We start from the raw sequence: 27,451 nt of genomic DNA, 5'->3' as shown, positions 1-27,451 counted from the left end.
GTCAATAAATTTTCTTTGAGAATGATTATTTATTATAATAGTTCAAACCATTTGTAAGTACTTCCATCATCGATGTAGAACGCTGTATTCTTCTTCTCTTTTAGATTATATTTAAATATAACCTCAATCTAATGTTATTTTCGAATACAAATATTTTACTATAACCTCGTGGATACTCGCAATTTATAAATTAATTCTATATGTTATAAAATGGTTGAAAGTGATAATAAGGTGGAAATAACAGTGAATTATAAAGGTGGAGGATCTTTCGTTAAACTTCCTCCCCAATTTTCTAATGATGGACAGTAAGTGAAAATTTATAAAATTCAAACAAAATAACTAATATTTTATATTTTAGACTTATTTTTATGTCTTCCAAGGAAAGTGTATTAGAATACAACGCAAATACATCTAAATTAGTACATCAGTATAAATGCCCCGGCCGAATAATCGGATTTAGTTACCACGTTTTTGAGAATAATTGTTATATCACAGCTTGTACCCGAGATGGAATAATGACTACATGGAAAACTGTTACTCGTTTTAAAATTGCTGAAAAAGTGAGTAGCTATGGTCAAAGACTCTCAAATAATTTCTTTTAAAACATTAAAACAGATATAATCTAAGCACAATGTAATCAACAGTAGACTCATCAATAATTATTTATTATATGTATTATTATAAACAAACTTCAACACATATTTCATGTTATTCCTTGACTCACAGCACAATATATATAGCTACTTAAACTTTCTATATAGACAAGAAAACAATATATACAAAATGTAAAAGTGAACTGTCATGCATGACAAATCACTAGAAGCAACTTAGCTCTGCTGAGAAATAGGCGTTTGAGATCTGTGAGGGTTGATAAACTAGAAGGTTGTTAAAACTAGTAAGGTTAACTGCAGGCCGTAATAAATCAATAAACATGCATTTTGACTCAGCCAAAGCACACATACCATTAGAATAATAATATAATATTTAGGGTTCACGCCAGCATGGCGACATAGCGACAATTGTCGCCAAATCATTAAGAAATGTCGCCAAAATTATACACATCGACGACAAATTTGTCGCCCAAAATATTTTTAAAAAAACCTATGTTTTATATTTACTGTGTTGTTTTTGCATAAAAGAATTTATATATGCCGTAAAAATATGTATAAAAGTGTGTGTAGCATGCATATGTTAATTTTTTTACTTTTGTCTTCCACGTTATATTTTTGGACCACTAAATCATAACTTAGGTGGTCCTTTTGGACCACTAAATTTTCATTGCTGGTGTGAACCCTAATAATATCCTTGTATCTACTTAACATTCACATTATAAATAATAATATTAACATTTTCACTGTGATGCTCTTTTATAGTCGAGCCAGTAAAGATTTCCTGGCTTTGCCCCATTTTAGTAAGTCTAGACGAATGTTCTGTGCTTGTGGACCATCCTTAAAGTCGGGACCAAGGTTTTCAACATTTGTCTGTTGCAACTGACTAAAACAGTTCCATAAACACATTCTAATAGATTTCAGAAATTTTTGATAAAGTAATACTAGCAGTGAAAAGGTTAATATTTGTATAATAATATATTTAACAGTAAGCAATAGTATAGATAGATAGATATAGACACACATATGTAACATATGTGTCAACAGTAACAGTGCTATCAATGTTCTAACTGAACAATGCATTGCCAGAGAGCAGTAAACATAATATATCATAATTGTTATTAAATGTGTCAGTGATCTGTGTCTACAACACATGGTGATCCTTCAATCTCCACAATCTGCTCACTTCGCTTTCTTGAGAAAGAATGAAATTCTGAAAAATATTAAAATATTTTATCGTATTCAATCTCTCATAATTGAGATAAAAAATTAAAAATTAAACCATACTTATGAATTTGTTTACCAATAAAATAATTGAATTAAAAGTAATAAACAAGGAATTTCAATTGGTTTGAAAGTGTCTAGGAAATAATGATTTTGCCCAGGATTCTTTTTTCGAAAAACCTGAAGTACCCTGATTATAGAATTAGATTTTGCCAGGCTTCTGGCTCTATTTGTACACTGTACTACTATTGATTTGACATATTATGCTTAAAAGTAATGTAGATGCAGCTACTACTGAATATATTGTATAGGTTCTAAAAAAGTTAACGTTACAGTTTGATATCTCTATTTTGTTTATTGAAGATATTCCTCAAAAGTTTCATACTTGGCTTCTTCACCATTCAGTTTAAATTACAAACATTGATTGATTTTATTAACCATTACTAATTGTTTCTTTCTATTGTAGAAGCTACCGCAGCAAAACATCCGCACTTTCCAAGTTGTCCAACAAGAAAGTGAGGATTTTAAAGCGATATATTCTCATAGCAATGGCAAAATCTTTCATTTCACATTGTGGAATGGAGAACTTAACAAATCAAATAACTATAATTTAATCTTGGATAAAAAATTTTTCATTAATGCCAATAAAAACTTTTTTGCTGTAGCACATGGAAATCAAGTTTGTTTTATTAAATTGAATGATTTCAAATCCGTTTTTAGGTGAGTACAAATTCAATTATATTCTTATACAACATGTTCATTGTAACTTCAATAGTTTATCCAATTTTTATTTATCAGATTATTTGGATTTAAAAAAAAATAGTTAGCTAAATTTTATTTTCAGAAACTATCTTTTGTCTTTTATCGATAACACTTTAAGCTTATATAGAGTTATTTTTTCTTGTTTTTGTTGCTATAATATAGATACAATACAGTGAATATTTTATAACAGTAAAATCATACTGGGGAATAACTTTTTAACTTCATAGCTGTGACAATTTCCTGGAAAATTCTAAAACTGTGACTTACCAAGTTTTTCCCATGGACTCTTCATTTATAATACATAAACATACATTGAATTTTTTGCGACGCCCTGTAAATAGCTTCTTTTTGATGAAAAAACACTGGGATTTTTTTTTAATTCAAAACAACATGTGCTTCTACACAATCTAAGTTAATTTTTCGCAATAATCATCTTTTTTGGGAATATATACCAAGTCATCTCTGAAAATGACAACTTGGTTATCGAAACGCGCCTCAGATAGTGTAATTGTGAGTGTTGGTGTAGTGATAGTGTAAACAGTGTGTTCAGTATGAATATAACCAACGGTTCCAGAAATTCCAACTTAATAATAAAAAGCAAATTAAATGCGCCGCGAATTTGCCAAATTTTAGAATTCCATTATAACAAGACGTGAACGAGTTCGTAACAATATATATATATTGATAACAGCGTTGTCGTGGTTTATCAAAATTAGAGAAAATTAAACAATGTGGTTTAAATCAATTACAAGTCTTTTTAAAACTGGTACAGGGTGTCATACATGAGGTGATCCATATACTTTTCTCAAAACCTGTAAGAGTTGTCAAAAAACTTCAATTACAAAAGTTCTTTGTTTTCAAAAGAATTTTTAGATTGACTTCAGTATCGACATCAACATTAGAATTTCAAACAGAACGTCGTACATTTTATTGCGTTTTTTGATTTAGTGGTAATTTTCTGCACGGTTTAGGAAATATTTAAGATTATTTGAATTTATTTTATTATATTTGAAAAATTCCAAAAAATAAAAATGAGGCTAACTAGTATTGTATTGCATTTTTGAAAAAAAAACTAATTAGAAAATGTTTATCAAAAACAAAAAGCTATACAAACATCGTGTAGTTCGGGAGGCAGCGTTGCAAATCACATAATTATTTTACTCCGATTGATTCTAAGTAAAATTAATTGTTTAGATACATCCCAAAAAAGAATAGCGATTCTATTCTATGTGGAATTAATAAATTCTCAAGAAAATTACCTTGGTGGGCAGAAGATAAGCAGGCATAACGATGCATGCGATAACCTATGGTGTAAAGATGTGATACAGAAAGTTCATTACGTGGTGCATGAAGACTTATTCGACAATACCAGTGAAACTTACCCTTTTTCTTCCAATTTCTTTGTTGCTAAAATGTTATGTCTCCCTTATTCCATAATAATATACAGTACTATCTCAAAAAATTGTAGTTAATGGTATTAATTTCTTATTTCTCAGACCTTTTATGTGTTTTATGTTTCTAAATCATTTTGATTTTAGGTATTTTCCGTTAAAAAATTAATTTAAGATAATATGTCCAATTCCAAAAAAAGGTAATGAACTGCTTTGTGAAAACTAGAGAGGAATTGCATTGTTAGATACCTGTTATAAAGTACTAACGAAAATAATAAACAACTGACTAGAAGAATACTAAAGTAATATCAATCTAATAGGTCAATACGACCAGATTTTAACCCTAAAAGAATTTCAAACCACCTGCTATGAATACAAGATACCATTTCATTCCTTATTTATAGATTTTAAGCAGGCATATGACAAAATGAATGTACGCAGCATTAAGCAAATTAGGAGTACAGGCAAAAATAATCAGTTTAGTTAGACTAACCTTAGATAAAACAAAAAATGAAGGGATATGGAAAGGGTATAAATCTGAAGAATTTCATGTCTATAGAGGACTCTGACAAGGTGATTCGCTCTCCACTGTATTCTTTAATATGGTTTTGGAAGTAATTATTCAAAATTCTAAATTAAAAACCAATGGGACAATCTTCAATAACGAATGCCAATATCTAGCTTTCGCAAATGACGTAGCGCTGATAGCAAAATCCAAGAAGCACTTAAAGAAAGCAATAATAAAATTGGAAGCCAAAAATTTTGGACTAGAAATAAATCAAGATAAGACAAAATATATGATCATTGGAGATACACAGAGACAAACAGAAGATTATTTGTTCTTTAGGACAACTAAATGCAAAGAGTACAATTTTAAAATAGTTTCCAACTTTGTGTATCTAGGAGTAGTAAAAGAAGACAAAGGAGTAGAAGAATTAGAACTGAAAGTCAGAATAACTAAAAGAACACAAAAATTCAAAAGTATTAGATGAAGTCAAAATACGGGTCAAGAAAAACAAAAATAAGAATATATAAAATGGTATGACCCACCACAACATATGCATGTGAGACATGGATATTAAAAAAGGCAGATGAAACCATCTTGGAAAGATGGGAGAGGGAGGATACTAAGAGAAATCTACGCAGGAGTACACACAGAAGAGGGCTGGAGGAGAAGAACTAATAAAGAATTGAAGGAACTTTATGGAGAACCTACAATAAGCTCGTTTATTAAGGGACAGAGAGTGAGGTTGGGACATGTTGAGAGACTACAGAGAGAACAGATGCTAAAATTAGTACTGCAAAAAATACTAATAGGGAAAAAAATAAAGGGGTGACCAAGGAAGAGATGGAAGACCTAAAACATAATAATGTTCAAGAATTGGAGAGAAAAAGCTGTGAATAGGAAGGAATGCAGAAATATTGTGTAGAAAATGCAAAATATAAGATAATATATAAAACTATGTAATATTGTCATTCTTACCCTAGGCCTACATAGCCTAATAAAAACTATCTCAAAAAATTGTAGTTAATGGTATTAATTTCTTATTTCTTAGACCTTTTATATGCTTTTTGCTAAAACTTTTTTTTAATATCTGAAAAATAGATGAAAGTTTTGACGTTTTAAATGCTATTTAGTTATTTCTTTTAAAATATTTTCACATATTGAGATTGATTGTTTTAGGTCTTATATAAATGACTCGCGTAAGTTAACGTGTATATCCGTTCATCCATCTGAAGAGCTGGTACTTACTGGCGACTCTACTGGTCGTGTTTTAGGATGGTACAATATATTCTCCGATAGAGCAAAAAATACAGTTTTTCATTGGCACACATTACCAGTTCAAACTGTTTCTTTCTCAAACACTGGTAGCTACTTTTACACCGGTGGAGGAGAGTCGGTGTTAGTTAAATGGCAATATGAAAATCAAAACGATAGGAAATTTGTACCTCGTATTCCAGGAGAAATATGCCAGATTGCAGTAGCTGCTAATAATTTGTACGTAGCTGTATCTACAAATGATAACGCAGTTAGAATTTTCAATAATACTTTGAATCAAGTTGGTTTGATTCAAAATTTGGTACTGGCACAACATTTCGACAGTGGCATTGTTTACGATACACGAACCAGGGCGCTTATTATGAATGGCAATCAAGGACACGTTCAGTTTTATTCGCCAGATGACTTGTCTCTACTTTACAGTGTAAGTATTTATAATACTCCTCGTGAATTTTTTAAATATTCCAGTTCAAATAGTTAATTTTAAAATATTTTTTATTGTTTTGTTAGAAATTTAGACTTTCCCATAATTTTTAGTCACTATAGCATTTTATAAGTAATGAAATGGTGAAAATAAATAGTACAAGTCCTCTTTTTCTAAACTGAGTATTTACTTCTATGCTTTCTAATGCTTAAAAGTAACAACTTGATTTTATGTATTGAAATTTGGCTTTATCTATTATTTATTTTGTTTACAGTGCTCAATTTTGTCGATTAGTTCCCTCTGTGTTTTACGAGGTGGGCTTAAGAAGGTCAATTAATGGTATTAGAAAACTTTTGACAACGTTCATAAACCTATAGTAGAACGGATATCAGACGCCCTTAAATGGTCGGTATGTCCGCAAAACTTGCCTCTTCTAGGACCTCATTTGTGTAGGGAAACAGAGAAAAGTCGATTAGTTTATTTACAGTGCTCAAATTTGTAGATTAGTTTACTCTGTGTTTTACTTCTAGGACCTCCTTCATGAGGGGAAACAGAGAAAAGTCGATTAGTTTGTTTACAGTGCTCAAATGTATCGATTAGTTCCCTCTGAGTTTTACTATTTTTACAATTGATACGAGGTGGGTCTAAGAAGTTCGATTAATGGTATTAGAAAACTTTTGACAACATTCATAAAGCTTCTGGAATCGGTCATATATTGTCTCCCATTTGAATACATTTAGGGTTTGATATTATTAATAATTCCTAGTGTGGTTGTGACGCAAAATTGCTCTCTAGATCCTTGGTGGATCAGTCTTCGTAATCCAACTCTGCACCTTCTCGATTATATCCCACCACAATTTCACATTTCCGACAGTTTGTAACTCCTATTTTGTTTAGGTCAACTTTCACCCTAGATCTGCCGCGTCTTTTTCTATCACCAGTATCATCCCATTGCATCATATTGTTTACTATAAAATTTTTTCCTTCTCTCCATACATGCCCCAATAACTAAACTCGCTCATCTTTGATATTTTTACATCTTCATCGTTGAGTTTTCAGTTATTTATCAGTTCGCTCTAATTCCATATTCCTTACACTATTTTTTACTGATCCCATTATTGTTCTGATCATTTTACATTTCATTCTTCTCAAGTTTATTACCCCTTGTATTATTTCGAATTTTAATAATTCGAAATTATTGTTTGCCGTTCTTCAAAGGAGAAAACAATTATTTTCTTATTCTTATTTGTCGATATCAACATTCCTAATGGCTTGCAACTACAAGAAGAGGGTTGCAACCGTTGACTAGTTTCGACGTTTTTACGTCTCATCAGAGTGGCATAACAAACTTTCGTTCGGTGTAGAAACTCCAAACTTAAGACACCATCCAAAAGCACTGCTATTCGGTTCCTGTAGTTAAACATACCCGAGCAAACGTTTTAACCTTTCTCCCTTGACATTGATTTCCAAATCTCATTATTTTTGTTTTGTTTTCTTTGATGATGGTTTTAAACCTTTCCTTCTGTAACTATGTCGTTTAACATTGCTTCCATAGATCATATTTTGGTTACAAGTACTATATCATCAGCATAGGTGATTATTTGTCAATTATTGGAACTTAAATTCTCTTTATGAAGCTGTCCAAGTTCTTGGTGAACTCTGGATTTGGAGTCTAGCATCATCAGGGTATGCTTGGTTTATATTGATTGGTGATTTTGTGATCATGTGTTTTTCCATTATTTGTTTTATTGTATGTACTGCGTCTGTTTTAGGTTGATATTACAGGACAAAATAAAATTACGAACGAGCGGGAAACAACAATGATTAATACCGAAATAAAAAAAGTTACGATTAGTAAAAGTGGACTTTGGTTTGCTACTGTAGAAGAAAGAAATGACAAAGAATATAATCATGAAATTAGACTGAAATTTTGGCAATTTGACGAATTTAAGCAAGAGTAAGTTAATATTTAACCATTTATTTATTGGTAATGAAAATTGAGGATAGAAGCATAGTATTCGAAACGTCGAATTAAAGTTATAAATTAACAAAGAATCTCTTCATTCTATACTCAAAAAAGTTATTGTTTTCAAGTGCATTGAGCGCGCGTGAAAAATCCCGTTCCTCAAAGCATCCACCTCCGGATAAATCCGCGGATTGATACGTAGATAATTCCACCACCCCCTGTCATTTCGACATGTCTTCATCCTCGACCGCGTCATAGTTTCCTCTCTCCTGATTTCTACGGGAGATTTTGGGAAGTCTGTTTTCGCTGGCTCGGATAAACCCTTTTTCGGTAAGAAAAGATCTATAGTTTATTTCAGAAAGGTATAGAGCAATAAAAGCTCAGAGTAACCCAACGAATATTTAAGCCACTTTCATAGTTTGCCATCGATTTCATTGTAATTTTTTTTCTTTTTATCAAGTGCAGGTAGTACCACCCGGGTTGGGGTCAATATATGGGTTTAGCCTATTGTTATCCATTCACAAACATTGAAAATAGTGTGCCAGAGGCGTGCCGGTAGGTTACTCGTAAAAAGGAGAGAATTTTATTTTAACAGAATAAAAATTAGGCATTATGTACATAGTATTAGATACACTTATTTTTTATTGAATATTATACAAAAAATGCATTATACCGAAATTAAATTATAAAAAATCATAATCTTCGTCATCTGAGGAACTGTCATCTCCTCTTGACGTTATTATTAACGGGTAGACGGTCCGATCGATCAAGTAGTCAAGATCCCACTTTTTGTCCTCTTCTTTAATGATATGCTGGACTGCTTATCGTCAGTTCTCTGGTGTCACCTCCTTAATGGCTTGATCAAACAGTAGCTTAACGTCTTTCATTTTGAATGTCGTGTTGTGTCTTGCTACAAATCCTTTCACTTGCGCCCATATAAGTTCTATAGGATTTAGTCCGCAATGATATGGCGGTGTGCGCAGCACAGTTACACTATGTTTTTCTGCTATATCTTCCACCGCGTATTTCATAAAACGATGTTTGGGTAAATTTTGTATAGCTAATAGTTCTTTTTCTATCAAATTATCTTCAAATTAAATACTTTTGGTTCTTAACCAGTCAATAATTTCTTGTTTTCTCCAAGATGAAGTTGGAGTCTTCTCTATGCGCCGAGAATTATAACTTGCGTTATCCATAACTACTACTGAATCATTTCTATAAAATAGTCTTCAAAAACATCCGAATCCTCGTGGTAATCTCCTGTATGGCACGACTGAAAGGTTAGCAAACCTTCTTTTATTAATCCTTCTTCGCTTCCAATATGGACGATTATTAGTCTTTTCCCTTTACCTGAAGGCACCTCAATACCCGTTGACAGGCCTTCCATGATAGCTTGGCGAGCACTGGTTATATTTTTGTCTTGCCACATTTTTGGTACTGTATAACCTTCATTAATCCACGTCTCATCAAGATTTTCTTCTGCTCTGTTCTGTACTGCTTTATACTTCTTAAATATTTTCGTCGCCAGCAAACAATTTCATCGCTCTCCAGTAAAAGTACTTTACGGTTATGCTTTTCCCAGGCAAAATCCATATTTCTCAAAGTAGCCCATAAAAGTTTTTTAGTTATCAACGGAATACTGTCATCCTGGTCATCTTTCTCCCCCACAATAATTTAAAAACGATGAACTTTTCAACTCTAGTCATTCGGGAACATCGGTCGACAGTTTCTTGCACCGTAAATTTCGGGTAATCGTATTTTATGCAATCGTGTACATACATTTGAAATAATAAGTTTTTCATTCACTGATAGTGGTGAATTATTGGAACATCTTTTCGTTAGTGTAAATGTCGCCATTTTATCACTAATCTTATAACACTATTTACAACTTAACAGCAAATACTGATGCGTTAAACTAAAAAAATATACTTATAAAGGTTAAAAATTTTGGGTAAGGCGCCATTGCCCTTACGGCGAATGGTTGCCGAATCTGAAATAGGGTTGGAATTAGGCAGAGGCACTAATAGAATGTTAAACGGTACCTGTTAAACCCAAAACGTAACTGTATAATTTACTACCTAAGTAATCCCTACACAATATTTCAAGACCTACACCTAAAGCCAACACCAAAATTGAGCCGAACTCGACGGAATTCTCCATTTTATTGCTATATACCTTTTTGAAAGTAAAATGTGTCCATACCAAATTAATTGTTTTCTCTTTATTTTTATTATTATTGGTCTGTTATTTATATTATATCTTCATTTCTTTATTCAATATTTAATGTTAATTTACTTTGTTGCTCATCTGCATTAATCTATAATATATTAATAGGTGTCTGGTAGTCTAGACCGCTCTTGGCAGCGTTTATAGACATTTTCTGCGCAATATCTGGCTATACACGGTTCTTGTAACAGTACTTGCTATCAACCGAGTATCGTAAAGACCGTCCCCGAAACGGTTCACAAACAATTGGCAATAAACCGACTTAGGTGTCGTCAGATTGGAACACATATTGCGTCGAATCATCACCGTACCAAGGACGGTTTTTTGATGGGTTGGAACTCGCCTAATAACACAATATTGCAGTAAAATGCATTATATTGTAATTGATAGGTCTTCTTCTTCTTCTTGGCTATGATAATTTTGTTCATTATAGCTAGGAAGAGTGAACTAGTTGTCTGACCGAACCACTGACGTACATTTTTCAACCATAATGTTCTTCTTCTTCCAGGACACCGTTTTCCCTCTATTTTTCCCTGGATTATAAGAGGCACTATATTATACGTGACAGGATTGCGTATTACATGTGCGAAGTAGGATCATTTTCTGGTCATAACAGATCTTACAATACTTACGAGCATACGCCTATATGTCCACATTTCAAAAGCTTCGAGCTTTTTAACCTTCGATAGGTCTTAAAGCTGACTATTTGGATTGTTTGTCAAAATACGAAAGTTGCTACTCAAATTTTGAGATAGATAAATGAAAACAAATATTTACAATTGGAGATGGCGTTATTGTTTTTCAAAATATTCTCCATAAAGATCAATACCATTTTTCATGCGTTTGAACCAATTTGAATGCAACAATCGCTTTTTCAGGTGTAGAAAAATTCTAGGATTCTCAATCTATTTACCGCCATTTGAAAGCCCCTTCCACACTGGTTATTCTGTCATCCAAATTAGTTTCTCCAGTATATGCTGAAGAGTTTGTTCTATGTATGAATCGCTCTTTTTCTCCTCCTGTTTTTATTTTTGTTGTCTAGTGAGTACCTGGCTATAGGTCCTGTTTCCATTATCAGGTTGAGTTGTTCCCTTTGTGGTTGTTTCGACGGGTTCTCATTACCAATTTTGTTTTGGTTATTGTTTTCTTAATTTTTGCGATGCACCTCTATAATTTAGTTGGATGTTCTATAACGCAATGTACTTGGTTTGTCATTTTTGTTACCACTTATATTATTTTGAATTCCTAATAGCTTGCAACTGCAAGGATAGGGTTATACCACTGACAGATATTTCTCAGTTCGTTCTAACTCTATATTCTTTACACTATTTTTTACTGGTCCCATTATTGTTCTGATCATTTTACATTTCACTATTCTCAATTTTGTTACCTCTTGTATTATTTCGAATTTCAATAATTCGAAATTATTGTTTACCGTTCTTTAAAGGAGAAAACAATTATTTTCCTGGCTAATACTGAGACGTAATTGTCGATATCAACATTCCTAATAGCTTGCAACTGCAAGGATAGAGTTGTAACCACTGACTAGTTTCGACGTTTTTACCTCTCATCAGAGACTCCAAACTTAACATAGTATCAGAGGGTACTGCTATTTAGTTCCAGTACTTAAACATACCCCAGCGAACGTTTTAACCTTTTCCCCTTGACATTTGTTTCCAAATCTCATTTTTGTTTTCGTTTTCTTCCCACCACAACTTCCCATTTCCTGTCTTTTCCCGACAGTTTTCAACTCCTACTCTGTTTAGGCCAACTTTTAACCATTATGTCCTATATTCCTTACACTATTTTTTACTGGTCCCATTTTGAATATCCATATGTTTTCTATTAACCATTTAGCTACTTGGTTCAAGATTTAGTTTTTTGAGAAATGGAATGAAAGTCTTTAAACGCTTATCAAATCACTAAATCTTTCAAAATTTGACCAATTATGCTAATTACTAACGTTATATACGCAAATGTTAAAAAAATGCATATAATATACAAAATATACAATTTCGATATTTAGGTTACCTCAGTTATCACAAAAATAATAGTTTGAGAAAAAAAATGCAAAAAAAAGTTTGATCAAACGTATATATAACTGAATGTAATTTACTCAAATAGAACTGAAATCAGAATATTGAGTATAGAGGTCTCAGATACCAGAAATTAATACTTACGGTTTTACCAATAATTGCCTTTTTTGGGGGGAGTCTATTTTAAGGAGATGGAAGCTTGGTGGAAGAGGGTAAAGGCTTACAGTAAGAAAACAATCAGAAATAATTGTTCAAGCTTCTATTTATGCAACTTTTATTCTTATTCGAATTGGAAACTGTCTCTTAATGTTGATTACCCGAACAATGAACGGATCCAATTATAACTTAACGTAGATTATTTTAATTGCCGTATAACTTGGCAAACAGATTTCCATAAAATGTTATTCCGTTCTTCCTCGATCATTAATCTCGACATCAGATCAGTGACTGATCTATTTACTTCAGGCGTTGACTCCCACGAAATACTTCATACTTTCTGGTGGACATCAACACTTTTGTCATAACCATCTTGTCACTTATTCCTTCCCCCAAAAGACTTCAATGAACCTTCTAACTGTCTCATAAAATCAGCAGCATTAACTTCCTTGAAATTGTAAATTAAAAAATTTTTGCATCAATAATTGGACACTAACAGTTGACATTTCAGAAGAGTCCTGATTTCCGACATCTGGATTCATCTTCATTTTTTTTTCTTGAATCACCAAAATTTTGCCTTATGGTAGGGATTTATAGAAAAATGACACTTTTTCCCTACTTGTGGACAGTCTCTTCTTAAATGAGGTCCTTCACACTTGAAGCATTTTATGTCTTCTTTTATTATTCTCACTTTTTATTTTATTTTCACTCACTACAAAATCATTGAGCTGCTTCCTCACTATTCTTAGTTCGTTCTTTCTCGAGCATTAATCTCGACATCAGATCAGTGATAGCTCTATTTACTTCAGGAGTTGACTCCCACGAAATACTTCATACTTTCTGGTAGAGACGTCAACACTTTTGTCATAACTATCTTGTCAATTAATCGTTAACCCTAAAAGACTTCCATGAGTCTCTAATCTCTTCTAACTGTGGCACAAAATCTACAGCAGTACATTCACAGAACTTTCACATTTCAGAAGAGTACTGATTTCCGACATCTGGATCCATTCGTGTGACACCCATCGACCTCAAAAACGCCAACCTACCGTGTTTTCATTATGATTCTGAACTAGGTAGAAGTATGTCTAATGTTTTTCATATAGGGATATGAAAGTTTCCTCTATTCCGAATATATAATTTTTTTTTATTTTTAGATTTCATCTGAATACCTCCGTGGAGTATCCCCATGAAGCTAGTATTAACAGTATGTTATTTCAACCAATACAAAAGGATCGGGAATTGAAATGCGTTACAATTGGTGATGACAATAAGTTCAAAATATGGCAATTAATTGAATCTGAAATATTATCCAGTAAGATTTAATTTTTTTTGTAAGAAAACCTGGAAGATCTCCCTATCATTGTAAACTAAGGGTCTTACTCAGTAGAAGCTCCTTCAATTATTATAACTACAATTATTATTATTATCTACACCAACAGTTATATGTAAAATTTGGCACTTTGCTCTGCTTTTACACTTAGATACTAACTCAAAAGATTACCTCGACATTCACATGTTTCAACGCCTTACAGTGTCTATTTCCAGGTACCAATGTAGATCGTTATTTCGAAAGTACCAGGGTGCATCAACGATGCTCCTTAGCACTTTATTTTGAAATCTTTGGATTATTTGGATGTTGCTTTCGCTGGCACGTCCCCGAGATTTCATTTACTATTATAATATAGTAGCAGGTAGTACTAAACTGGATCTACTTGGTGGAATTGTTTTCTGGTATTCCAGTTGCTTCTTTTTCAGTGTATCCTCAACATTTAACAAAACTATGAATTTGGTGACTTAATTTTATATGTTGGAATTAATTCTAACGATAACAAAAAAAGGGGGAAGAACAAATACAAAACCGTGGTTTAGACAAGAAGTCAAGATCCTAGCCGAAGAGAAAAGAAAATCGTACCTGCAATACAGCTCCAATGCAACAACGTATAATGACTATAAAGCTGTAAGAAATAGAGTCAACGAAAATATTCGAAAAATTAAAAGAGATCACTGGGAGAAGTTTTCAAATGATATGGAACATGACTTATATGGGGGACAGAAAAAAATATGGAATCTTCTGAAGGATAGGAGAAAACCAATAAACGAATACATACAAAATACAAAAATCACGGCAGACGAATGAGAAAGACATTTTGAAAAACTTTATAGTTCAACACAAGCTAACGTATCAGCACAGGAATTACCATACGAAGATGAAAACATTAATGGAATACAAAATATGATTTTCTCCCTGCATAAAATACAACAAATGATAGCCAAAATAAAGAACAGAAAAGCCCCAGGCATCGACGAAATAACAAAGGAAATGATCAAATATGGAGGAGACACACTGTATGATGAACTACAATCCCTCTTCAATAAAATACTAGAGGTCAAAAATGTACCACCTGAATGGAAAGAAAGTATTCTGATACCGATTATCAAAAAGGGAGAAAAAACCGATCCCCAAAATTATCGAGGCATTAGCCTGATGAGTACGATTCTGAAACTATTCACTAAAATCTTAGCAGAAAGAACATCTGCCATAGATGCTATATTTATAATGCGCCAAATAACTGAAAAAGCCATAGAGTTTAATAAGGCAGCCTTTATGTGCTTCATTGATCTCACCCAAGCGTTTGATAGGATACACTTAACTGATATTATAACTCTACTAAAAAAATGGAACGTTCACCCCAATATAATAATAGTTATCGATAAACTTAACACCGATAATTATACCATTGTGAGAACGGCAAACAAATTAGGCAATAAAATACCTGTGGCAACTGGTATCAAACAAGGGGATAGCCTAAGCCCAATCCTGTTCATTATTATAATGGACGAAATCATCAACGAAGTAAAGCAAGCCAGGAGAGGATACCGAATGGGAGACAAAGAGATGAAAATAATATATTATGCTGATGACGCAGTAATCATCTCGGAAGACGAAGATAACCTACAGAAGCTCCTATATAAATTCCAACAAATAGAGAACACGTACAACATGCAAATATTCACAAAGAAAACAAAATCTCTGACAATATCTAGAGAACCGAGAAGATGTAAACTAGCGATCTACGATCAGAGTGTAGAACAAGTGATGTCCTTCAAATATCTAGGGACAAACATAACAAGCGATAGAAATCTAAAGAAAGAAGTAAAAGCACAAACAACGAAGGCAGCATTAATATCAGGATACCTTAGAGATTTAATTTGGCGAAATAAATACATGAGCACAAAATGTAAAATTAGAATATATAAAACTTGCGTAAGACTGGTCATGACATATGCAATAGAAACTAGAGCGGAGAACACAACCACTAAACGGCTTCTAAAAACAATAGAAATGCGGACTCTGAGATCAATAACAGGACATACGTTACTCGATCGGAAGAAAAATGAAGAAATAAGGGACATGTGCGATATTCAGGATGTAGTAAGATAGGCAAGGAGCCGCAGAAGAGAATGGAGAGACTATGTTGACAGAATGCCAAATGAACGGTTAGCAAAAATTGCAAAGGAAAAGAAACCAGACACAACTCGACCTCCTGGATGAACACCTATAAGGTGGTATGAAAGCTGGTCCTCAGCATCCCAACTACTCCTGGCAAACCCTTGATGAAAATACAGGACCTAGTCCTAACGTAAGAAGAAGAAGATAACAAAAACATGTTCTTAACAAAACTACTGTGCTCAACAATTGCTAAGGGATTATGAGCATTAATCTTGACATGAGATCAGTGATAGTTCTATTTACTTCAGGAGTTGACTCCCACGAAATACTTCATACTTTCTGGTAGAGACATCAACACTTTTGTCATAACTACCTTGTCAATTAATCGTTACCTCTAAAAGACTTCCATGACCCTCTAATCTCTTCTAACTGTGACACAAAATCTGCAGCAGTACCTTTCTTGAATTGTATACTAAAAATATCTGCATCAACAATTGGACACTAACCTGCGATTGGTGTTCATAAATAGTTTTTAACTTGCTCATCATTGTGTCTTCCACAATTTCATACCCCTTAGACTTTACCTGAACTTGAAATTTCCACACTGTCCAGTTACCTCCCGTCAATTTTGTAACTATTACTGTTGCTTGGTGTAAACCTACAAAAATAGTACGATACAAATATTGAATATAATGTAGTGAAAGTTTTTTATAGAATAAGTGATCGATGTTACAAACAACAATTTAATATCTCATCCTCCCATCCCTAGCACAGATGAAGCATTTAACTCTATTAAACAAACTTTAGATCAAACAATTAATAAAATTTTAAGATGAGTTTATCCCCTTTTATGACAGCTTCTGCTAACTTATCGAGAGTATCAATAACACGCTCCAAAACATGTGGACAACTCTAGGCCAGATTCGGTTCTCTACCAGCTTCAATCCGGTCCAAGGAATCTTCATAACAATCAAATACGATTTTTGTCTGAAAAGTTTCCGATCTCAGTCTGAAGATATCAGTAGTTGTAAATATACGTTGAGAGATTCTCACTAAAATATCAGCCATTTTGGATGCTTAGTTTCTTAATTGATAATCTTTGACAAGAAAAAAAAATGAGTATAAAGATGTCATTAAATATAGTCAAAAACTGCGACAACCATTTTCATATATTCACTAAAGACTAATTATTCGTGGGTAAGCTATCCGCGCGTTGGGTTTGGCAGTAGCTCGCATTGTTTCACCATTCACCGTATTCACCAAATCTGGTCTCCATAGATTTTCTTTTGTTTTCTAATCTTAAATCACTGAAAGATTTTCAACAGACGAGAACGTTACCTCCAATTATTTGGTAATGTTAAAAAGGTTAAAGCTTCGCTGGACTAAACGTATAAATGAAGAAGTTTTCATTTTATTTTTATAGATAAATTATAAAAATTTAAGTAAAATAAAACAAACACGTGAAAGAATTAATAAAATATCTCAAGAAATTAAAAAGTTATGGGACTTTGAAGTTGCGCTTGCAAGAATAATTTTATTACACGTGGCGCTCCATCGTGTGACGTCATTTGACCTAGACGACGCAGCACGTATTCGCTGAGTACGTACGAATGTATTGTTTTGTAGTTGCTTGTGCCGTTCGATTCGCATTTTGTTTATTACCCGATGGCAGAAGTTAAAAAAATGCCTACAAATATTGTATTGTTCCTATGTGTCAAAGCACAACAGTTAAAAATCCCAATAAATTTTTCGTACCAAATAATATAACAATAAGGAAAAAGTGGTGCAAAGTAATGAAGCGTGATTTAATTGGCCCTAAAAGCACTAAATATGTGTGTGAAGATCATTTTGATGTAAGTAACCATTAATAATAGGTGCCTATTTCTGATCGATATACCTATTGAATCGTAAGTAGGTCCGGAATAACTATAACTATATATTTTATGTAAATATATTTGTTATTTACTTCATATATATGGAAGTACTGTGAATATCGAATTTATTTACAGGTTGAAAACGACACAGAAAATTTAGTTAAACATCGACTAGTTGGAGGAACATTGAAGTTAAAAGCCAACATATGTCCTCATAAATTTGACTGTCAAAAGGCGGTGAAACCTCAAAAAGAACGAGTAGTGTATGAAAAAAGACGTCGAATTGAATTTTATGAAAATCTATTAACAAAAGAAGTACCGTCGACTTCAAGTCAATCATCTTCGTTTCAATCTTTTGAAATGATTGTGTGTGATGAAATGGAGTTAAATGAAATAGAGGATCCGCTACAAGAGAGCATTATCTTTACAGAATCAGATAATCATCCTAATAAAAAGAGAAACAAAGGAGTTCAAGTAAATATGAAAACGTCACAGAAAAATCAAGCAGTGCAAACAATTGTAAGGAGGAACAGTGCGAAAAATAGAGGAAATAAATACTCCCAAATTGTTTATGAATCTCCTCAGCACTCTCCATCGATAATATCGATATCTTCTCTAAGCAGTCCCCAATCAAAAGCATCAATATTTTCACTGAACAGTACAAGTTCAGCTAGCTCCTTGTCAAAACACAATCAAGCCTCAATATTTTAGAAAGATATCGGCAACTCGGAAACTAATACTTGTATGATTCGTGGTGCGGTTATATTGAATAGATCAAATGACGTCACAGGCTAATCAGAAACCACAGACGTTCCGTACTAAAATACGTAAACCTCAATAATTTATTTCTAAGTCATTTATAGATGGATTTCAAAAATTTTTTCAGTGATTAATTACTTTTGATCTATATTTTAATACCATCACGTTAAATATAATATTAACAACATCATGAAACTTCTCTATTATGTTGAAAAATAGAAAGATGGAAAGAAAATGTCTTATTTCAATGTTAGGTCGGAATAATTTGAGATAACCCTTGTACATTCGCAATTCGTGAAGTTTAATGTGGAAGATGCTCCACTTCACCTACAAATGGAGATGGTCTTCCTCCAAGAATACTGAATACACTGTTTACACCAACACTCACGATTACACTGTATGAAGCGCGTTTCGATAACTAAGCTATCATCTTCAGAGACTGAAGGTAAACTAGATACCATAAAATTCAAAATCATTTGGGATTTCCTAGGCAAGAAAAATAAAATTACCCTAGAATGGATTCCGAGACACACCGGAGCGAAGGGAAATGAAATGGTTGAGAAGCTCGCTAAAGCGGGGGCAGACAAGTCCTTCATGGGACCCGAACCCTTCTATGGTATCAGCTACAGAACAATGGAAAAAGCACTGGATAAGAAGGTAGATAGGAGCAAAACCAATTAGATCTGCAGAATGTATCAACCTAAGTAAGAACAATCTACGAATACTCACAGGAGTTCTAACGGGGCACTGTCGCCACAACAAACACTTGAAGACGCTAGATATAAACCTCTAACACCATTTTCTTGAAGTGTGAAAAACTAAGGAACTCCAGAGCACTACAACTGCTTGAAATAGAAGACGAAGATCTCTGGAAATTAAAGCCATCCCACATTATGGACTTTTTAAAAGGGATTAATGGATCAGCTGTAAACAATTGGTCTTCCAGTATCGCTGCAAGAAACGGGGACACAATAGATCTTTTGGGTCGTAATGTATACGAGGCCCAAAATCCATTCATACATCCATTGAAAGGGGGTAAAGTTAAGGTGGCGCTTTAGTAGCAAGTGGAGAGTCTTCGAACAATAATTTGTTGCTTACAGATGTTCACTTTTTCAGCTTCCCCCTCTTTACCCCCGATCTTCTCGAAATGACTCCCTCAGCCGAGCAAAGGTAGAAACCTGCTCTAAGATATTCAATTGTTGGGCCATTGTGGCCCGGAAATGTTCAAGATAGTTCGTCTTTGGTAACAAGGTAGGTCACTCCGTTCTACCAATACCATGAAACTGTAAACTGTCATCAATTAAAACACGATTTTCGCTAATTGCACCCACCAAAGAATCGATTCAATAGTCATGTCTTTGTGGTATCAAATCGTGTGGCTATCAAGACAAATTCTCACCTAAAGCAAGTATCAAAACCTTGATGATGAAAACATCCATCGCAATTGTATGAAACTTAGAATTATATTTGAATAAACAATCAATTATCTATTAATATAACTGAATTAGTACTAATGCATGGTTTTTAATTTTTGGCTAAAGGTGATGAAAATAACCAAAAACAAACAACAACAAATTTAACAAGAATTCCTTTGATCCCTATCAATTGTTGAGCAGTGTATTTTCAAAGAAATAGAAATGGTAAACACCATTATGAATATATATAAAAAATATTAACCAAAAGGAGGTTTCTAAGATTCTAAAAACGCTATTTTATTTTTTTTTTAGGTACACAGTTATCATGGAAGTGTTTTGGAGTTGGTTTCTACAGGAACCTTTCGTGTAACGCTTTATCTTTCTCAATAGATGGATCCCTGTTTGCAACTGGCTTTGAGAAAATATTAACAGTTTGGACACCGGATACTAGTTTACTTAAATGCTCATTAGTACATCCTCTTCATAAACAAAATTTGAGATATGTACAATTTGGACATGGTAATCTGTGTCATTTATTGGTAGCCGCTAGTAATAATCAATTGAGCGTTTGGAATATTTTAACTCTTTCTATGACTTGGACAGTTCCGATTTCGGTGTCATTTTTAATTGCGGATTCTCTATCAACGCATATGGCTATTATCACCAATGATAAGAAAGGTAAATAGTTGAGTTTTTTCAATTAATTTCTATTATCTTCCCCCTCTTATCTTTTGGAATGATAATAGTGATAATGGTTAAACTCAATATTACGGTTTATAAACTAGATATTATAGATGAAGTCATAAGGACATTGTGACCAATTGAACATTGTCATTGTTATTCATAATAATCCTCAAAGTTTCCTCAGTCTCAAAGCATGTCAAATGACGATCTTATTTAAATTGTTCCAAGTACAAAGATATATATTGATGACTTCCTGTAATCCTATTTTTACTTATAATTATTAGTGTTGTCTTTTTGACAGGTATCCATCAGTCTTTGTAAATCTGATATATTGTCAGCGAATACGATGGTATCATCTGCATATCTGATGTCGTATCCATTTAGCAGAATACCTTTTTTTCTCATATAGGTCTTCGCTGAATATAAATTCTGAGTACAAGTTGAAGAAAATATGCAGTATTGACGGACTTCTCTCATTATTTTCACTGTTTTCTTTGATTCTAAGATGTGCATATTGGTTCCAGTGAAGGTTTCCAATTATTCATAGCTCTCTATTTATTTCAAGTATCTCCCATCATTTTTCTATGCTTCATTCGATGGAATGCTTTTTCATAGTCTATTAAACATGCATAGACCAGTAGTGAGAACAATGTTTATTTCTTACATCTTTCGCTTCCACATAAATTCTCTTATTGTGGATTACTTTGAGAAAAAGCTTGTATGGCTCATAAGACGGTATTATTCGTATTTCTTGACGCCGGGTTTATTAGGAAATGAAATGAACTCGGATTTCAACAATTCTGAAGGTGTTCTAGAATCATATATGTTGTTGAACATCTTCATAATTAATGATATCGTTTTGGTATCAAGCAGTTTGAGGAATTCTGCTTGTATGTTATCAGGGCAAGGCAGTAGCCTTCCCATCTTTTAGTTGCGTTACTGTTATTTGAAGTTCTTGTTGTAGGATTCCTGGTCCTTCCATTGTTTTTCCTCTATTTCAAAGTTATTTCTTTGGTCTTCAAATAGTTTTTCAAAGTATACTTTCCGATATCTATTTTTGTCTTCTTAATCATGATTATATTGCATTTCGTGTCTGTTAATATTCCTTGTAGCCTTCGTTTGAATCATTCAATAAACTCTTTGATTTTTCAATGTACATTGTAGCTGTGATGTTTCTTTTACAAGACTTCAATCTCCTTCTACCTACTTCTTTCTCTTTGGCCTCTCTGATTTTCTTTCTTATTGATATTTGTATTGTTATATATCTGTGTGTAGTTTAACTCTTCTTCCCTCTTCCATCATCATCCGAATCTCCTCTGTTATCTAGGACCTCCTATTGTTGGAATTCCCTGTACACCTGTAGGTGTATTTCCTAGCTTCCTGGTTATCTATCAATCTCATCATACTTGAGTTTATTTAATTGTTCAATCCGCTTAGCTTTAACTTTAATTTTTGTTTTGGGATATTTCAATTGGTATTTTCTTGTGCATCTTTTTCAGTTTGACTCTAAATACACTCAACATTGGTACATGATCGTATTATAGGTCCACTTCTGGATATGTCTTGACAAATGTCTGTCTGTCTTGGAGGGACTGATTTCCATGTATACAGACTTTGGAGTGGTAACAGAAAGAATGTATTTGTGACAACTACATCTCCTCTTCCATTTCTCACTCCAAGGTGTTTTAGTTTGTTCCCACTTCGAAATTTGGTTAAGCTATGTTAGGTTAGGTTTCAAATTTGTTGTTAAGATTTTTCCATAGGAATAAGTACTCCATGTTTCGGAATTTTCGTGATGATGTTTCTGATTTATTCGTAGAACTCGAGTATTTCTTTGTCTGCAGTGGAAGCATAAACTTGTTCTATTGATTGGGCTCATTTGGGTCTTCCACCTTCACTTCTCCTGCGTTTGGCCATATATCCGATATACCCTTAATTTATATTTGGATTCTTATCAAATCATGTATTGCATCGTTAATTTTTCCTGTTTTTGCATTTATTTTTCCATTCCCAGTGCAGAATTTGATATTACTTCTGCACTTTAAGTGTTTACCCCCTGGTAAACTCATTACTGTAATAATATTATAATAATATATTAATTTAGTATTGAGCATTGCCATGGAGTGATTTACTATAACTTATTTTTATGAATCTTTTATGAGGTGTCTTGTCCTGTTTTTCTTCCGCATTTGGCAACTCCTCCGCCTTCAGGAGCCGGTTTCCCAACTACAAGACAAAAAAATGCCTTCCTCCGTTGGCTCATCTATCGGGAGCCGCTGGCCATCACAAGTGGATTATTTATCCCGTAGTAATAATTCACATCGAAAATTATTGCACATAATTGCACGGAAGTATTCATACATCATTTTCATTTTTTGTCAGAGATGGCAGTTTTCGATCCATTGTATATCCCAATGGAATAATAATCTTGGGGTAAGAAAGTGTTGCCAATAATAATAAATAGCAACCTGGTAATGATCCTCAAAATATTAGGAAATCAGATTTTTAAGATTTTCTTTTGTATTTCTGTATGTCAGAGGTAAACCATCATAAGTGCATTTTTTTCACTTTGAGATTTTTACCTTAAGTGAGACTCATTTTTGATGGATTGAAGAAAACTATCCTACACCAAAATAATATATGACTATATTTCACCTACCATCTTATTTCGCATGTAGGATAATTTTCCACGGCGAAAAAATGAGGCACTTGAGGTGAAAACCTCTAATGTGGAAGAAATCCACTTATGATGGTTTTCCTCTGTCTTACAGGTTTAAAATAAAGAATTTAATTGAATTAATATGTACTTATTTTTCTAGTATTTGTTTTTTCGCCAAACTCAAGTCAACCAGTATACGTCAACAACGAAATACTAAGGAAATTTAAATCTATAAAAGCATGCAGTTTTGTTCCAAGTAAAAATAGCAACGACCTTAGGCTAAACTGGTACGAAAGGTCACAATTGTATTTTATAACATCAGAAAATGTAAGTAGATTTTGAATTCGTGACACTTTTCCACGTTGGGTATTGAAATATTTTTTAATAATGGATTTACTAAATTGATGGTGGGAAGAAGATGAAAATTTACTGACAGATGACATTCACATATTTTCCAGGAACTATACTGTATGTGTGAATCAAGCTTGATGTCTCAAACTGCAACAGACGAATATACAGATATACAATCTGTTTTTAGTATGATACAACCAAATATTAAATCCAGCTCCGTACAAAAAATCACTGCACAAAAGCATTTATTTGAAAAAGACAAGGAACATAGGACGCTCAAAACCGTAAGTAAAAACAACTTTTTGTCATAAAATTAGTCTAATTTCGTTTTTCTTTTTTAGTATCTTGAAAGTCCTATACATACGTTGCCTCCGATCAGATTCTCTTGTTACTCTATTATAAAATCATTTGTTATACAAGACGATGCAGATGAAGAATAAAATATATTTTTTAATTACTTTTAATTTTGTTCATTCCCAAATTTGTGTTGATATACAACTTCGATCAATCGAATGCATAAAACTTTGAAGTTATCGAGACTTCTAGTTATCAAAAAATAATATTTATTATTTCCTTTTAATGAACTTTTATGTATTTTTTCAGTAAAAATGATACATATTCGATTGTCACACATATTTTTGTACATACTTCATCATCATCATCAAGCCTTTCAATCATTTGGATTATGGCAGTCGCTTATAGCGCTTCAAAAATTTTTTTGAGGTGGATCGTTTGTTTTGGCTGTTTTGTTATTATTTCCCATTCCTTTCGGGTCCAGCATTTTGCCCTCCAGTTCTCTATATTAAGTGCTCTTATATCCTTCCTGGGTTGATATCAAATAAATAGATAAGTAACCAATGGCATTTATTAACAAATCATGATTACAAAAAATTCAACATGTATACAAAACATCTGACTTAAAAAAAAATATATAAAATATTCATTGGTTAGCAACACGCACACTTTAGTACCAGAAAAATATTTCGATAGGAAATATTTAAAGAAATTATTGCACCAAGAAACAGACTATCTAAAAATAATTTCCAATTAAATATGTCATTATGGCAACTATATTCATTTTTCTTTGTACTTTTTCAAATTTCTATGAAAACCATCAGTTTACACCTTTTTTAGATAATTTACCTAAATAATAAACCGAGCAAATTACAAAAGAATCTATTGTGATAAGTATAAGTAAACTTAGTTTACTTAAAAATTATACTGAATTCAATGAAAAACAGTTACACTTGTATAAATACAAAGCAATACGTTCTTGCCTGAAGGCATAAGTGCTACACAAATAATTTGTTGTGTAATTTTCAATAAGGACTAGGGGAAGAAGTGCATGTCGCTTATAAAACAAAAATACTCTAGATTGACTACGTTTTATCGAATAACTAAGATTCAGCTACTGCAGGAGTTGTCTTTGATTCTTGCTCCTCTGCTTCTTCATTTTGTCTCTTTTCAATTTCAGCCTTAAAGTTTTCTATGTCTTCTTGACTGTAACCAATAAAATTATCTAAATCGAATAAAAATTTTTTGATATAGACAAAATCAAATAAATAAGAGTTACCACTTTTAATATGTTTCACATGAAGTATAATCTTTCAAACTTCTGTCAAAACTTGAGCTCAGTTTATTTTTCAACTTGTAGAAAACAGTTGATGCAAAAGCGTGAATTAAAAGTATTATGGTAAATCAAACATCATTGACCACTATACGCCAGAATCAAAACAACAGTTATCTGTGTAGACTGGACTCGATGAAAACCGTCAGAAGCTAGCAAAATCCCAACTATCAGTTGGCAAGATTGTAGCCTCTATAGTTTGGGATACACGAGCATATTATTCATTCATTATTTGGAAAAGGAAAATACAATTAACAGTGTGTCGCAAGTCAAACTAAATAAATAGAATTTCGCATTGTTTTTGTGCGCACCATAATCACCAGATTTTAGTCCCAGAGACCATAAACCGTTCTCAGGTCTAAAATATGCCATAATTATCCCAATGTGACGTATCATTCATTGACTAATTGAGAAAGAGCAAAACATACTTTGTGTTACAAGTGAAACTTAATGAATTGAACTTCAAATTGTTTCTGTGTCCACTATAATCGCCAGATTTGGCTTAACGTCACTATTATTGTTTTCAGATCTAAAAAATGCCCTTTGTATCCCAATGTGGCGTATTGTTTATTGAAAAATTGGGAAAGAGCAAACAAACTGTGTTACAAGTCAAAATCAATTAATTGAATTTCGAATTGTTTCTGTGCCCACCATAATCTCCAGATTTGATTTCCCACGACTACTAGCTGTTTTTAGATCTAAAAAACGTACTCCCAGGATAGAAATAAGAAACAAATGACTGAAGCAGAATTCTAATTTAGTTAAAAAGTTGTGGTTTGTCTAATATACCAAGGACTTAATGATTGATATGTTGCATAAAGTACAAAAGTAAGCAATTACCTAATTTGCACAAATAGGATTCCGTTAATAACGTTCAACATATCTAAAACAGATCCCATCGAAGGAGGTTGAATCTGGATTGGTGGCAGTGAGGCTCCATTTTTTCCTGTGTATATTTCGTTCATCTTTTTTTGAAGAACTACTGCTTGCTGTGTTAAATGTTTTAAACATTCTGAAGACTCTTTGGTTTTTTCATGATTTTCGCCAAGCTGAAAAATTAAACAATCAAATTGGTTACAAAAGTTCTAAAATTTATGACCTACTCTCTATCATTGTCTAAATTGAACGTCAACTTTTTATTTCCACAGAAAACAAAGTACCTTATTTAATAATTAAAAAAATGTGATTAATTGTTGGAAGTTTCATTCCAAAAAATCGAATATTTGACTATAATAATTTTAGATCATAGATAAAATTGATGTACGGTTATGTTGAAGAATATATAAAAATAAGTGACTGACCCTGTATATTTCAACAATGCTACCCAAAGAGAAGAGAGAGAAGAGAAGAAAGAGAAATCATCCCTAATCACCAATTTAGTTTTAGAAATAAGCACTGGACGATCCACCAAATCTATAGAGCAACCAACATTATAGGGAAATCATTAGAAGAGAAAAACATCCTATCTTTCTTGATGTAGCACTAACGTTTGATAAGGTTTGGCATTAAGGCCTAATATATAAGATCGAAGTTTTCCTTCCAAAACAGATATCCTCCATTCAAACATATCGGAAAGGTATTTTAGAACCAAGCAAGAAGCCTATTCCGATCGAAATTGTTCTAGGACCTGTCCTATTCTTACCGATGATATACCAGAGTTAGGAAACAATACTAGTCACCTTCGCCGACGACACTGCCATTCTGCAACAAGAAAGAGCAATGAAGAAGCAAACAAGCTACCAAAAGCTGTCTACCGTATCTACGACAAGACAAAGAGATGGAGAATTGAATCAGTTCATAGCAACTTCAGAAACAAAATAAAGAATAACCTGAAATCCAACTCAAACTTAGCAAAATAATTAGGTATTACCTTAAATGCCAAACTTCGATGGAAAATGCATGTTAAAAAGAAAAGGGAAGAATTTTCGACTTAAATATAGAAAACGGTGCTGGGTAATTGGAAGAAACTCCACTCTGTTTCTATATAATAATCTTATGCTTTATAAGCAAATACTTAGCCTGTATGGACTTATAGTATCCAACTATGGGGATGTA

At 33.0% G+C, this 27,451-nt stretch overlaps 2 protein-coding genes across 3 annotated transcripts in view; one reads left to right on the top strand and one right to left on the bottom strand.

The window, feature by feature from the left end:
- Positions 1 to 102: 102 nt before the first annotated feature.
- LOC130448098 (WD repeat-containing protein 75) lies at positions 103 to 24,267 on the top strand. Its single transcript, XM_056785298.1, has 10 exons — positions 103 to 305; positions 359 to 560; positions 2,299 to 2,552; positions 5,670 to 6,189; positions 7,962 to 8,146; positions 13,731 to 13,888; positions 20,388 to 20,753; positions 23,579 to 23,745; positions 23,877 to 24,053; positions 24,111 to 24,267. Exons 1-10 carry the CDS (start codon positions 211 to 213, stop codon positions 24,207 to 24,209), a joined length of 2,223 nt encoding a protein of 740 aa, XP_056641276.1. The 5' UTR covers positions 103 to 210; the 3' UTR covers positions 24,210 to 24,267.
- Positions 24,268 to 24,616: 349 nt separating this feature from the next.
- Positions 24,617 to 27,451, bottom strand: part of LOC130448097 (clustered mitochondria protein homolog) — a 29,178-nt gene continuing 26,343 nt past the window's right edge. For both annotated transcript variants that reach the window (XM_056785295.1, XM_056785297.1), the window contains exons 16-17: positions 26,237 to 26,445; positions 24,617 to 25,269 (exon numbers count right to left, since the gene is read on the bottom strand). In XM_056785295.1, coding sequence (XP_056641273.1) covers positions 25,167 to 25,269; positions 26,237 to 26,445 — 312 coding nt within the window. In that variant the 3' untranslated portion in view covers positions 24,617 to 25,166. The remainder of the gene's footprint in view (positions 25,270 to 26,236; positions 26,446 to 27,451) is intronic.

The sequence above is a fragment of the Diorhabda sublineata genome, chromosome 8, assembly GCF_026230105.1.
Source record: "Diorhabda sublineata isolate icDioSubl1.1 chromosome 8, icDioSubl1.1, whole genome shotgun sequence".
NCBI classification, from domain to species: domain Eukaryota; kingdom Metazoa; phylum Arthropoda; class Insecta; order Coleoptera; family Chrysomelidae; genus Diorhabda; species Diorhabda sublineata.
The sequence above is the reverse complement of the archived record's forward strand: the minus strand, read 5'-3'. Positions and strand labels throughout refer to the sequence as shown.